General features: G+C 47.8%; 1 protein-coding gene across 4 annotated transcripts in view; it reads right to left on the reverse strand.

Annotated features, from left to right (window-relative positions):
• Positions 1 to 413: 413 nt before the first annotated feature.
• The window catches only part of MIB2 (MIB E3 ubiquitin protein ligase 2), a 46,167-nt gene continuing 31,348 nt past the window's right edge, over positions 414 to 15,232 (reverse strand). For all 4 annotated transcript variants that reach the window (XM_063417313.1, XM_063417311.1, XM_063417312.1 and 1 more), the window contains 10 exons: positions 14,492 to 14,625; positions 12,270 to 12,418; positions 11,375 to 11,531; positions 10,714 to 10,868; positions 10,053 to 10,179; positions 8,571 to 8,801; positions 6,246 to 6,424; positions 5,077 to 5,261; positions 4,295 to 4,360; positions 414 to 2,113 (listed from right to left, as the gene is read on the reverse strand). In XM_063417313.1, coding sequence (XP_063273383.1) covers positions 1,872 to 2,113; positions 4,295 to 4,360; positions 5,077 to 5,261; positions 6,246 to 6,424; positions 8,571 to 8,801; positions 10,053 to 10,179; positions 10,714 to 10,868; positions 11,375 to 11,531; positions 12,270 to 12,418; positions 14,492 to 14,625 — 1,625 coding nt within the window. In that variant the 3' untranslated portion in view covers positions 414 to 1,871. The remainder of the gene's footprint in view (positions 2,114 to 4,294; positions 4,361 to 5,076; positions 5,262 to 6,245; positions 6,425 to 8,570; positions 8,802 to 10,052; positions 10,180 to 10,713; positions 10,869 to 11,374; positions 11,532 to 12,269; positions 12,419 to 14,491; positions 14,626 to 15,232) is intronic.

A 15,232-nucleotide genomic window follows, 5' to 3' on the forward strand; every position in this document is an offset into this window, starting at 1 on the left:
TCTGATTTTTACCCCAAAGCTGATTCTGAATTTCAGCTTTAGGTTATTTGGGTGTTAAGTATGAGCCAAATAAATAATTTAGGGGTTAAATCTGATCCATTTTCCCAGATTAAAAAGAATCTATTGAAACTGTAACAAGCTCCAGTGAATATTTTGATAAATATCTCTAGGAGTCAAGAACTGGTGAAATAACTTTCTCAATACACCACAGGGTTATAAATAATAATAATCCCATTACCACCACACATTGCACATAGTTCAACATTTCTTTAAAAGATTTGCCACCTCTTTGCTAACAAACAAAGGGAGGAGAGGAACACGGGAATTTTGTTTTGTTTGTTTAAATATTGCTTCCAATACGTAACAAACAGAGGTTTGGGCATCATTGTGTCACCAGACCCCAGACAAACAGCCACACTTCACCAAAATTTACTTTACAGGATGATTCAGTGGATAATAATTCTTCACTCAGCTGGAAAACAACACAGCTGGATCCATAGTGCAGCTACTGTTTGTACATTCATTTTTAATGCTCAGGAAAATATATATTTTTATTTTATTAAGTTTTGCTGCAAAACAAAGGAACAAAAATGAAATCCCTTTTTTTTTTTCCTCCCCCTCGTATCTTAATTATTACTATTTATTTTCTTTACACTTTGATTGGAGTATTTAACACCTGCCTTTGGCATTATGGATAGAAAGCTCAGGAGTCTCTGAACACACGGCTCTGCCAAAAAAAATAAAATAAAATATGGAAGAAGAAGAAGAAGAAGAAGAAGAAGAGTGTCACTTAGAGGTCAGAAATATTTGTTGTAACAGATTTTCTCCAATCAGTGTTCACTACTTTTTCTCTAAGGCACACGCTCTGTCTCAGGACCTCCTGACATCCAGGTCTGCTGCTGCTGAGCCCCAGGGTTCAGAGGGGCTGAGTGGGGAGATCTCCCTGGATGGGATCAGCAGAGCTGAGCCCCAGGGTTCAGAGGGGATTTTTGGGGAGATCTCCCTGGATGGAATCAGGAGAGCTGAGCCCCAGGGTTCAGAGGGGATGTTTGGGGAGATCTCCACCCCAGATGGAATCAGGAGAGCTGAGCCCCAGGGTTCAGAGGGGATTTTTGGGGATATCTCCTCCTTGGATGGGATCAGGAGAGCTGAGCCCAAGGGTTCAGAGGAGATGTTTGGGGATATCTCCTCCTTGGATGGGATCAGGAGAGCTGAGCCCCAGGGTTCAGAGGGGATTTTTGGGGAGATCTCCCTGGATGGGACCAGGAGAGCTGAGCCCCAGGGTTCAGAGGGGATTTTTGGGGAGATCTCCTTGCATGGGATCAGGAGAGCCAAGCCCCAGGGTTCAGAGGGGGCTGTGTGGGGACATCTCCTCCTTGGATGGAATCAGCAGAGCCGAGCCCCAGGGTTCAGAGGGGATGTTTGGGGAGATCTCCTTGCATGGGATGAGGAGAGCTGAGCCCCAGGGTTCAGAGGGGATTTCTGGGGATATCTCCTCCTTGGATAGGATCAGGAGAGCCAAGCCCCAGGGTTCAGAGGGGATTTTTGGGGAGATCTCCCCGGATGGGACCAGCAGAGCCGAGCCCCAGGGTTCAGAGGGGGCTGAGTGGGGACATCTCCTCCTTGGATGGGACCAGAAGAGCTGATTCCCGGGATCTCCTGGGGAATGGGGTGGGAGCAGTCCTGGCTGCCTCTGGAGCACCCCAGGGACTCGGTCCAGCTCCGCTCTGCAAGTGCGCTCGCTGCAGCGGTGGCCGTGCTGAGGGAGGGGCTGTCCCTTTTCCCTGGGGAGAGGGAATTCCTCCCCCTCCTCCTCCTCCTCCTCCTCCTCCTCCTCCTCCTCCTCCCTGGCACTCCCCTCCGGGCGCCCGTCAGACGAAGATGTGGATCCTCTCGCGGATGGCCTGGCGGCAGATGGGGCACACGGTGAGCGCCGTGCTGCAGTCGGGGCAGGAGCCGTGCCCGCACTGGAACACCAGTTTGATCTGGTCGTCGATGCAGATGGGGCAGGTGATCCTCTCCTCCATCTGCCGGTAGCGGCTCTGCAGCTCCTCCATCAGCTTCCTCTGCTCCGTGCCCTCGCAGCTGGGGCTGCACTGCACCTCCGTGCTGTCTGTGGGCAGAGCTCGGCGTTACCCTCACCCTCCACGGGGATTCATTTCACACGGATTCCGGGTGGATTTAGATGGATTCAGCTCTCACCTCAACTCCCAGCATTGTGGGGAATGGATTTCTAGAGAATTCTCAGAGCCTGACAGAAAGCTCACAGAATATTCTATATGCAAACTCTGAGATAACAAACTGAGAAATGCCACGGGATAGGGTGGGCATTGCTGAGACACAAGTTTCAAACTTGTTCCAAACAAGTTTCAAAGGATGGCCTTGCAAACAAGACCAGATATTTTGGAGAAACAGAACTATTAAAGTGGTTTTGTAGTAGGATCCACCAGGTCCTACATTGTAATAGGACCCACGAGGGGTTATTTTAGATGATTGGCTTTAAGGCATTTACAGCATTGTGTGGTAAAAGCTGACAGGCCAAGAAATTCTTATAATTACAGGTGTATTTATTTTTCACCCCAATAATAAGTTGCTGAGTTAACAAATTCTCATACCAAGATTCTTTTGCATGGGAACTTGCAAATTACTTAGAAGAAGTGACGGGCTAATTTAGGCAATTCAGCAGAGCAGGCCTGATTTATTGAGGCCTTTCTTTTATAATTCTTTTATCTGTCACAACAGGGATGCTTTTTACAGACTTTCCTCTGCTCACTTGCTCAGTGGTTTGTGTGTGTTTGGGATGGTTCGGTGGTTTGGGGTTTTTTTTTAAATCCTGGCTGAGATTCCTGCCTTGGTGCTCTGGAATTTGCTGCTCCCTTCAAGTGAAAATATTCAGAGTTGGTTGTGAGGTTCAGCTCCACTAATCCAGGAATCCTTACAGGGCTCTGTGTTCTCTGAACCTCCTGGTCACACTTGGGACTCCAATTTCTGGCTAAGAAATATCTGAGAAATGTGTATGTGTAGAGTAAAGAGTAAATTGCTTGTGCTGATTTTTACATAAATGAAGCTACATAAATCAGAGTCATTTGGTTGACTCTGTGAAATTAAAGAATCCCAAATCCTGGATAATTGGAGTTGGGGTAAATACTCTCCTGGTTTCAGGTCACTGCAGCTCTCACTGCTCATCTTCTGCTCCTGAATCACTGCTCAGGCAGATTTACACTTCTCTACTGATGGCCCTTCCCTCAGCACTCTGGAATTAGCTGTGGTGCAAGGAGTGATTTCAAACCCAGTCCTTGGGGACAGGGAGTTTGTCAAAGGCAAGCACTGAAGACATCACTGCCAGGGAAATCCTGCTGGTATTTCAGAGACCTCGACGTTCCTCCTCCACTGGAAATTTGCCTGCAAATGTCTTATTTGGAATTCCCATCATTATTCTGCTGCCAGTCTGCAGCAAAGACAAAATGCTCCTGTCCACTGTCAGGTCCAAAGTGGTATTTTTGGCACGATGGAGCTCCAAAGAGCAGCTCTGCATGTCCAATGCCATGGGACTGATTCCTGCTTTATTTTTTATTTTTCCAGGCATCAAGTCCCAAGGCTTGAGCCTGACTCCAAAAAAAGCCCACAATGCTCAGTCACGAGCAGCAGGACGTGCAATTCAATCCTCACGTGCCCTGGGAGTGATCTCAGCCCTCACAACCACTCTGGGAAAGGCTTCAGTGGCAGCTTTGCATCAGTCCCATGGCAAAAGCAAATCCTGCTGCTGCCCTGCTGACATCACAGCTCGTCCTGACACTGGGAAACGTGGCCAGGGATCAAACCTGAAACTGGGCTGAAGAGTTTTACTGGAATACTGCAGCTCTGAGATTTCTGCATAGCAGGGTCATGCCAGCCCTGCACAGACTCTGATTTCTCAGCCAAGGGAGAAGCAAGGCTTGCACAAGATGTCATTTTTTACCCTCCCTCATGAGTTTTCGCTGTTAAACCATCCCATGTAAACCAGACTGGAGAACTTGGTGTTTGCTTTCAATGAACAAAATAAGCCAGGCCCAGTAAAGCTCCCTTAAACCTGTCCTGTCTATGCAGCTTGAGCTTGGCCTGGGACACCTGAGAAAATCAATTAAAATCTACTTTTTTTTTTCTCTCTAAAGGTGGGTAATGCAACAGGCACGCACACACAAACAGCCCAAATAAATGAACTCTTATTTCACTGAAAATCACTGATGCCCCTCAAAACCAACCCTGTGCAGGACCCTCCCCACAGCCCTGAGCAGCAGGAACAGCCAGGACATACCTTGTTTCAGCTTTTTGGTTATTGTCACTTGACATTTGATGCACTTCTTCATCCTCCTGGAGCATTCTGCCACGGGTGACACAAGGAGAGATGACAATTAGACCAAAAGAGGCTTGAAATCATCAGATTTGAACAGCCTGAGGCCTCCCTGGCTGGTGAAGGGGTTGTTCCTGCACGGAATGAGGTCACTGCCTGCATTCTGAGCTCTGCCCTGCTCTCCTGTTTAACCTTTCCCAGCTCAGCAGCAAACACAACACTTTAAATCCTCCCTGCTCCGTGGCCCTGGAGCTGCTGAGGCTCTGGGGGAAGAGGATGAAGCTCTGGCACAGAGCTCTGACCAAACTCCCCGTGGTCACCCTGTGCCTGGTGAGATGAGCTTGCTGACAAGTCTGAGCTGGCTGCCCTTAAATCAGCTGAAATCCTGCAGAATGAAGAGTTACGAAAGCCAGAGGAGAGGGAAATCCTTCTCAGGAGGTTTCTGGGGGATAAAGCACTGACAGCCAGGACTGGCTCTCCCCCTGAATTACCCAAGCATCTCTAAGCCCCAGCAAAGCTGCCTGGAGTCCCAAGCAGCAGGTGGGCAGAACATTCTGTGTTTTTCAGAGATAACTTTGGCTGTCTGAGATGCTGAAGTCACGCTGGGGTTGCCTCAGGACACAAACAGCACAAAAGCTCTGTGTCTAAGCAGGCCTGGATTTCTGACAGGACAAAGAGGGAGGATGAGGGAACAAGGAAGACAAACACGACAAAAATGGGGGAAAAAAAAATCAGTGTGGACTCACCTTCACACACAATGCTGTGCTGGCATGGGAAGAAATGGATGAGCAAGGCCAGCTCTGAGCAGACCAGGCACTCTGTGGGCACTGCCACGCTGGAGACGCTGAGGTTGGTCATGGTGTTGGGCGTGGTGTGCACACGGCGAAGGCTGCAGGTGATGGTTGAGCTCTCAGAAGAAACCCGCTGTTCCCTGAAACCAGGAGACAGCAGGAAATGTGAGCCACCAGCTCCTGCAGCAGTAGGTGACACTGGATTATCCCCACAGGGAGATAAAACTGCACAGGCTCAGGCGGATAAAGCTGGGAGCCTTCCCTGCCCTGCTGGGACCCTGAGCAGTTCTGTCCAAAAACAAAGGAAAAGAGCAGGGATCTCTAATATTTACACAAGTTGAAACTGCTCTTTTGGAGCTAACAGGAAGTGAACAGCACAATCATCTGCTGGAAGCAGTAATGAGGAATGGCAGCCTGAGAGAAATGACATTTTTAAGCAAAAAGCCTCAATCCAACACACAGAATCCAACTGAGAGAATTCCTGTGGAAGATGTTGAGGGACACCTTTCACCTGCTGCTTGCAGGGGCCAATGGCAGCACTGCTGGGTGGTTCCTCCTGCAGCAGGAACAGCACCAGCTCTGTGCCCTCACATCAAACAGGACTCTGCTTTCATGTTTGCAAAGTCCAAATCCAAACAAATGCTTCTCAGAACCCGAGATAAAGCCAGCTTTGACTTGCTTTGCTCTCCCTTTGGCATTTTCTCAGCTATTTCTCTTATCAGCTTCAAAACCAGTGTTTATCTAGCTCTGGAATAAAGCCTGTGGGTTTTGGTGCCCACTTTTTTGTTGCACTCTCTTTAAATATCTGTCAATGAGGAATCAAATGAAAGTAAAACAGAGCCCAGGATTAGTCTGCAAAGTTTCTCTTGGCCTCAGAGGCTCCTCAGATTGCCAAGGGGCCGAGTCTGCACTGAGCCTCGTTAATCTGCTTTTCCCGACCCTTCCAAACTCAGCCACACCCTCACATCAGCCCTCCCCAAACTGGGGGCAGCTCCAGAACAAACAGGGCGTGCTCAGGGTGACATCCAGAGGGTCCCAGAGATCCTCCACCCCTCCTGGAGCAGCTGAGGGACACCAGGGCTGGGGAGAACTCTGGTCTGCAAGGGTTTCCTGAGGCTCATTACCTGAATTTCTGTGAGAGGTCTTTGACGATCTGCACAATCCTTCCATCCGTAATGAGGTCCAAAGGAGACTTTCCCCGATGATTTGCATAATTAATATCTGCTCCTTCTTGTGCTAAGTAGCAGGCAATGGCAGTCCCCACGTTCAGCTCCACGTTTCCCAGGAAGCCAGAAGCCTGCAGCTAAAAGAAATTGAGAAACACACTCTTGTCAACAGAAAAAGCTTCTGATCCTCTGCTCTGATTTGCATCAAAATCTAAACGAGGTCTTAAACCTTGTACTTAAAACTTGCAAGGGCAACTTTTTGAAAGCACGCAAAGATTCTTTTTGCCTTCATAATGTAAATAATGGCAAATTATGTAAATAATTCCAGGGCCAAGAGTGCCTCAGACTGATCCTATCTGGTGATAATCCCTACAAATCAGAGAAATGGGCATTCATTTTTCCAGGGAGTGAAAAGAAGAGGCTGAAGGCCCCACAGAACAGCTGCTGCAGGGGCCCTAAGTGGCAGCTATTTAAAGAGCCAAATTTTGATGTGCATCATCCCAAATAATTTGAAGTCAAGTCACATATTCCACTGACTTAACCAAGCAGAGTGTGTCGGTCAGGGCAAGTAAAATTAGATGTGAAGGAATCTACAGCATTTAGAGATGATATTACTGTAAATTATATTGGGAATGACAGGCACAGATTCCTCTTTAGGACTTCCAGGACTCTGGCCCTGCACTTGAGCCATCATCTCCTGGTGGTTTGGTAAGGAGCAGGATGGAAGAGCAAAGCACTGGGCTTTTCCAAGCACCAACAGCTAAAAAGGAGGAATGGGTGGTTTCACTTCTAATAATAATGATAATAATGATGATAATAATGATAATAATGATAATAATGATAATAATGATAATAATGATGATAATAATGATAATGATAGTGACAATGATAATGATAATAAAAATACCACCACAATAATAAATCTATGCTGGATTTTCCAGTGAATTAAATTATCCCTGCACCTTTGGCCTATCCTGCAGTGATTTTTAGATCTTTATATCCATGGATACAGAGCAGCACACAGAAATCCAGCTCAGGCTTTGTAAGAGCTTCCCCCTTCTCCTTCAGGCTGCTGATCTCCCCTCTCCCCCTGCTGTCCATCTGCAGATAACTGGGGTGTCTGTGGTCAGCTCTCCTCATATTTTGCATGCCACCAGACAGAAATGAATTGCTGTGGTTCTGGGGCATGAATTAAACCCAGGAGTCTCTTGGCTCTGCATCCATGACCTTTCCCATGTCAGGAAAGAACCGCACAATGCTCATAAAAATATCAGAGACAGCTCGGAATTGTTGTCTGACTACGTCAAGCCTCACACTGTAAATTCAGGAGGATCTATTCCTGCTTTCCCACAAGCAAGGCTGGTTTCCATGCTCCCCATCTGGGCTGGATGAAGGAACTGGAGGGGTGTTGGAGTCTAGAACATCCCTCTGGCCATCCTGGAGAGTTTGGAGACCGGACAGGGGGTCTGGGGTCTGTCCAAGGGGGTCAGAGCCTCACACAGAGCCCAGGAGGACACTGCCTCTGATCCCTGCCATGGCAGTGAATGCCCACAGTGTGTGAAGAATCACAAGCTGAGAGAATTCAAAATAAGCAGTATTTAGTTTATCATAGAATGTAAATGTAGAATCTAGGATTCTCAGTATATGGGGTTAAAGAGACAAGATGGAGGAATTGGGGAGTGGCCCCTGTGCTCCTTGTTCTTGCTCTCGTCCCCCATCTTGTGCTGAGTTGGGTTTTAGAGATTGGCTTAGAGTAGAACTGACATGTTAGCATAGGCAGTAGGTATTGGTACAATTTTGTAAATAAAAAATACATCTCGGACAGTGGTTGGGTCAGGGGTACTGTACATAAGGTGTGGGGCTCTCTGAGCCGCCCAGTCCCCCGCGTGTCCTGCTCTGCTGGGGACGCCCTGCAGAGCTGGGACACAACTGAGATCAGGGACCCTGCCAGGGAGGCCTGGCAGAGCTGGGACACAACTGAGATAATGAAGAATAAACAACCTTGGAAATGTGCACTGGGGACTCAGCTTGTCGTCTCTGCCTCTGGTGTGAAACACCCAGGGCAAAGAGAAGCCTGAAAACCTGATTAACTCTGGGAACAGCAACCCAGGGGAAACTCCCAGGGAACAGCAACCCTGGGGGAACCCTGAGCACCTTGGGGAACACCAACCCCAAGGAGAATCTCAGGGAAACAACAACCCTGAGAGCGGGGAACTTCAGAGTTTCACCCCCTCAGAGCCCACAACCCGCTGCTGTGGCAACACAGAGCCTGTCCCTGCTCACCTTGGACAGGAGGGACGCTCCCATCTCCCCCTCCCTCTTCTCCATGGCCAGGGCCATCAGCTGCTGGCGCTCCAGGGCGATGTGCATGGCCGTGTCCCCGTCCTCGTCCTCGGCGTTGACGTCGCTGCCCTGGCTCACCAGCAGCTGCACCATGCCCACGTGGCCCTGGATCACGGCCAGGTGCAGCGGGCTCTGGTTGCGGTTGTTCTTCACGTTGACGTCGCAGCGGCCCTGGAGGAGCAGGGATTGCAGCGCAGAGATTGCAGCACAGGGATTGCAGCGCAGGGATTGCAGCACAGGGATTGCAGCGCAGGAAATGCAGCGCAGGGATTGCAGCGCAGGGATTGCAGCGCAGGGATTGCAGCGCAGGGATTGCAGCGCAGGGATTGCAGCGCAGGGATTGCAGCACAGGGATTGCAGCGCAGGAAATGCAGCGCAGGGATTGCAGCGCAGGAAATGCAGCGCAGGGGTTGCAGCGCAGGGATTGCAGCGCAGGGATTGCAGCGCAGGGATTGCAGCACAGGAAATGCAGCGCAGGGATTGCAGCACAGGGATTGTAGTGCAGGAAATGCAGCGCAGGAAATGCAGAGCAGGGATTGCAGCGCAGGGATTGCAGCGCAGGGATTGCAGCGCAGGGAGATGTGGCTGCTGAGAGCCTGGGAGCTCCCAAACCCCACTTTATCTTCACTTTTATCTTTATCTTTATCTTTATCTTTATCTTTATCTTTATCTTTATCTTTATCTTTATCTTTATCTTTATCTTTATCTTTATCTTTATCTTTATCTTTATCTTTATCTTTACCTTTACCTTTACCTTTACCTTTACCTTTATCTTTACCTTTACCTTTATCTTTACCTTTACCTTTATCTTTACCTTTACCTTTATCTTTACCTTTACCTTTATCTTTACCTTTATCTTTATCAATGTTGCTGTGAGCCTCATCAGAAAGACACACGGAGTTTGGGGAGATCAGAGCAGCAGGGGAGAAATCCCCCTGCTTTGTTTATTCCTATTTTATACTCCCAGCAAGGTGAGCATGGATTGGAGAGTGGCATTCCCATCTCCCAGCCACATTGGTCACAGGGACTGTCACACAGTCTTGTCTGTCCCAGAAAGGAATGTTAAAACAGTGGCAATGTTTATAGAACACAGCTGGTATTTATATGAAAGGAGCATGAGAAGGTGCAAAACTTCTACTTTATTATTAATGCTCAGCAACCAGTAAAATCTCATGGTGACAACTCAACATTCCAGTTCTAACCCACTTTGTGCTTAGCCAAAACGCCCTTCTCCCTGCCAGAGCCCCAGGAAAATCCCCCAGGAATGCCAGTCCCTCTTTTCCAGCCTGGCAAACAATGCCAGCTCTGCACAGGGACAAGGACATCCCTGCGGGTCCCGGTGCTAACTCAGGAGGGGTTGGGAAATGTGGGGCTTGGGAGTGGGACAGGTTTTCTTGCTGGTGGTTTCGAGGTGTTTCTTACCTCTTTGATGAGGATTTCAGCCACTTCCATGTGGTTATTGAGAGCAGCAAGGTGCAGGGCAGTGAAGCCATCTTCCTTTTTGGAGTCCACCAGCTGCCGAGCCCTGGCCAGAATCTTCTTTATGGCCCTACAGAGTTGGAGAGGTTATCAGAGATGGCAGAATCAACTTCTGCCTCTCCTGCTCAGGAGTTATCCATGTCCATGTTTTACCAGGTGGTGCTGACAGCAGCAATGGGTCCCTCAAACCCACAAACTGAGTTACAAGAACACAACAAAATCCCACGGGTATCATTTAACAAAGTAGGCAAAAGCCACATTGCTTTGAAAATAATGTGCAGATTTATCTTTGGAAGAGTTCCAGAGGCTCCCAGTCTTTACTAAGATCTTTTCCTGTCCTTCCAGGTGTGAACCCAAACATCTGAGACTGTCCAGAAACAAGAGAGATTTCCCAGCTTAGGGAAGCACAAGAAAGATGGGATGGGGAAAGGAGGCAGGAGTCTCCTGTGAAGGCCTGAAGGAGGCCAAGAGCCCTGTCCAGCCATATCCAAACCCAAAAATTGTTTAACCAACTACCCAGAACCACATCTGCCACCTTCTTAGACAGCCAGCACAAATTAACATTTGCAAAAGGGATAAAAATAGAAAAAAAAAGATCACTTACAGCTTGTTGCCTTTCAGGGCAGAATAGTGGAGCAAGTTGAAGCCTTGACAGTTCTGGACAGTGAAATCTATGTTGGGAACTTCAGTGAGGATCTCAATGACGACTTTGTAGTCCAGAGTGATAGCGTAGTGCAGGGGGGTGTCTCCCTGGGCATCCTACACATGGAGACCCAAGCAAACACAGGTTACCAACCTCAGAAACTCCAAGGAAACCCCCTGTGAGCTGCTGAAACTCCTGACCAGCTCTGAGGGACTGAGCCCAGCCCCACCAGCACACAAGCAAACCCTAAAAATGGGCTGGGTCCAAGCCACCATCACTGCCTGCCTTAAAAACCTTAAAATTTTATTGCTGGGAACAGGAGTGTGGCTACAACACACAGGAACAGTAGCTCAGCTCTCCCTGGAAGCCTGAGTCCAGCAGAAAATGCTGATGTGAAGAAGAAGGGGCAGACTCAAACCTGGAATTTCAGGGTACTGAAATTCAGGAGTGTTTCCCAGTGAGTTTTCAGAGGATGACTTTTGAATTCTACAACGCCGCAAATGGTGTGAGACACAAAGAAGCACCTCCCCACCTCAAAAAAAACCCCCAAACAAACAAAAAAAACCCTCCAAAAAATCCTCAAACACCTCCCTGCCCCAAATCCCTGCAAGCCCAGACTTACTGGGAGGTTGACATCACAGTTGAGCTCACAGAGGGCCCTCACCACCTCTGTAAAGCCCTGGCTGACAGCGACGTACAGGGCTGTGCACTTGGCATTGTTCAGCAGGTCTGCACTGGCTCCTTTAGCCAGCAGCACACGGGCAACTTCAGCTTGATTTCTGGTTTAAAGCAAGGATGAAATCAGATTTGAATCAATCCAGTGCACACAATAAATTCTTTCTCTTTGTAAAGCAACAGAACTCTGGTTTTGTGTCCTCTCAGTCCCACCCCGCTTTCTCTCAGTGGTAAAAAACCCCACAAAACCTTTCTAATTTGTGCTCTCTGTTCTAAATCAATGGGAATTCCCACTCTTCATGATTAATTCTTCCCTGGTAACTGATGATACAATTCAAAATCTCATCTTGCTCTGGAAAATACACAAATTTAAAAAAACCAACCAAACAAATTGATCTCCAACAACCAAATCATCTCCCACATCCCTTTGAAAAAAAAGTTCGTCGCTAAAACCTCCTTGACAATTTTTTTTATGATTCTCCCTGAAAATTCTTAGCATGGAAACTGAACTAGCTGTGAAGGATAAGAAATCCTCGTGCTAAGAAATCCTGTGCTGGATAGAAAACCCTTCTGGAAAGAAAGATGCCGATGTAGAAGAAGAAATGCTCCTGTGTGCTGAAGCTCGAAGACCAACTCCCAACACAAAAACCAGAGAAAAGCTTCCACCAGGCACACATCCCTCACCCAGAGGGTGTGATTTGGATGTGGGACAGAAGTTTGGATGTGGGACAGAAGTTTGGACCTGGGACAGAAGTTTGGATGTGGGACAGAAGTTTGGATGTGGGACAGAAGTTTGGATGTGGGACAGAAGGTTTCCATCAGCAGGAGGGGAGGTGTCCTACCCGAAGGCCGCGTAGTGCAGCGCCGTGTCCCCCTCGTCGTCCCGCAGGTCGACGCTGGCGTGTGCCTGCAGCAGCAGCTTCACCACCTCCAGGTGCCCCTGGTAAGAGGCAATTTGCAGGGCAGTCCTGCCCTGGTTCTTGGCATCCACCTTGGGGAAGGGCAGAGACACAGAAAATGAGGGGTGACCTCGCCCCGTGCGCGGAGCAGGGTGGGAGTGTGGAGAGTCTGTCTAATGCATGTCTGCATAGCAAAGGCCATGATATTGTTAAAATAGTTAAGATTTAACTGTGTGTGCATGTTGGATGTGAAGAAGCAGCAAGGTGGACGTGAAGAAGTAGCAGAGACATAAGCATAAAATGATGCTAGAATAGGAAAAATTGTAACTGCATTGTAAACAGCAAGGCCAACTGAACAAAGAATATGAGTCAAGATGTTGTAAACCAATCATGAGCTATAGTTTTGCAATATGCATAAGCTAATTAACAATACTATATAAGTGCAAATAGATCCAAATAAAGCTGAGACCTGCTGACCATTATCAGGATGGGGCTTGTCCTCCTTTGCTTTTCCCACATGGGAGCAGCCCAGAAATGCCCCGGGGGCCGTGCCCTGCTGGCTCCTCTCCTTGCTGACCTTGTCCCAGGACATTTTGGAAGGGGACAGTTTAGTGAAGAGGGGAGAAGTGAGAGAACAGAGCTGGTAGCTCTGTAATTGCAGAGCCTCTGTGACTGTGAGCACAACGCTCCTGGGTTTATCTCTGCCAACAATTCCCTTCCCGAGAGGAAAATGTGGGAGGAAATCAAATTAGCTTTGCATAAGGCTCTGGAGGTGCCAAGTCCCCGCTGTGCTGTGCTGCTGCAGGGACTTCAGTGGGTGCAGGGGACATCTCAGGGCTCAAGTGCTGCAGTGAGAGCTTGGGAGAATTAAAGGCACTCAAGAACAAGAGGCAAAAAAAAAAAAAAGGCAAAGCAGCTACTGAAACCAGTGGGAGGTTAAAGAGAGGAGAAGGAGGCACAAAACCTCAGCAGACTGGCAAGGAGAACAGGATAATAATGAAGGGTTTTTTTCCCTGCAGCTGATTTTATGCAGCAGTCAGAGCACAGGAGAGGCAGCACTTCCCTGGATAGGCTCAAAAGGATGGGAGAGTCCTTTGGGCAAAGAGGAATTAGAGGTCACTGCTGCTCCTCCATTTACACGAGGCAGACAGTGCTGAAAAGCTGGAAAAGCCCTGCCAAGCAATTCCAGCTTGCTCTAAGTGAGCCTCAAATCCAGCCTGATCTCTGTGAGATTCTAACAGAAATAGCTGATTTATTAATATAAATATTAGAGCAGAAATAGAAGCCTAATAAAAATAACTGATCATATAATGGACTCCTTACTCTTGGGACTTTCCTATCTGGGATCAATTTGAGAATTGCAGGTATTTGTGTCTCCTTCCCAGAAGCCCCATTAGGTTTATAAATAAAGAAGTATAAGAAATACCAGACAAATAACCACTAAATCAGCTTCTCAGGGGTTCCTTCAGAGCTGATCCAGGGTCACAGCCCCAACAAAACCTCTTTTTGTTACCCGTGCTTTCCAAGGACACACCACTGAAAATCTGGTGATTCTTTTTTTTCCCCTGTTCCTAAACCCTGAGCCCCTCCCTGGAGGAGTTCAGGAGATGTGATCCTGACACTTTGGCACTCTGCAAACACAGAAATTATCCAACAACGAGTCCAGCCCAGTTCCTGCTGCAGTCAGACATGAGATAAGACACTGCACAGATCTGGGCAGCTTTGCTCTCTCCTGATTCCAACAATGTGATTTTACAAGGTCCTCTAAGGACAGGCACAGCCAGACACAGCCCCTGCCTTTCTTTTCCAGCAGATCCTCAGATATCTGCTCCTGTTTTTCCTATAGATAAACCCCTCTTCCCCTCATTCTACAGCTGCAGTAGCCACACAGGAAATCTGGGAAAAGCCAGCCTGGAAAGGTGCTGCAAGGACTTTTATTCAAATTTATTGCCACAAACTAGAGGCATAAAATATGCACATTTAACTTGTGAATTTAATCCTGAATTGCAGCAAAATAATATTCCAACTGTTAGGAGATATCACTAAGCCTGACAAATTCATTGTTTTTCTCACATCCTTTCCTGTGCTTGACCACAAAATTTTATGATGATGCTTTAAAGAGCAGAAACAAAGGAAAAATAACCATTTTTGTCTTCCAAACTTGCCTTGTCTGGGTATTTCTGGAGCAGCTCCCGGACTTTGGCTGCATTATTGAGGGCTGCACAAATGACCAGGCACCCTGCATGCTCTGACTCCGTCCTCTGGGACAGCAGCTTCTCCAGGACAGTCACCAAAGTACCTGAAAAAGAGACAAAAATGAGCCTGTCACCACTCAGCCCTCAGTGTTTGAGGGGACAGAGGTGTCACAGCTCCCCAGCAGTGCAAAGTTGAAAATTTTGCAAGCTCTGCCTCAAGTCTGACTTGAGCCAACAGCTCCAGATCCATCTAGATCAGGGAAACAAAAAAATCCTGGCAAGGTCTGCGCTCTCTCCCACATGATCCTGACACCCAGAGGAAATAAGAATGGTCAGGCCACAAAAAAAAATTCTGAGCAGATGTGGAAAGCACAAAAAAAAAATCCCCTCCATGCACCATGTGATCCCAAACTCGATTTCAGGGCAGATTAGGCAAAACAATTGTTGATTTCACAACAGTTGAATGGATCTGGGGATATTTCACAAGGCCTCAAGAATCAGTGTCCTTGTACAGGAAACAGGATGGACCAGGGAGCTGAGACACAACAAGGATGAGGCAAATACTGAACCTAGGGCACAGCTGTGCTTAGCAATCTGAGTCCTAAATTCTGTATTTTCCTGTTAAACCCAGCATTTCCCAGTCCTAAATCCTGTATTTGCCTGTCAAGGTCAGCTTTGCTTGGCCAGTGAGGCACAGCAAAGTTTTATTCT

The sequence above is a fragment of the Prinia subflava genome, chromosome 21 (assembly GCF_021018805.1).
Source record: "Prinia subflava isolate CZ2003 ecotype Zambia chromosome 21, Cam_Psub_1.2, whole genome shotgun sequence".
Taxonomy (NCBI): domain Eukaryota; kingdom Metazoa; phylum Chordata; class Aves; order Passeriformes; family Cisticolidae; genus Prinia; species Prinia subflava.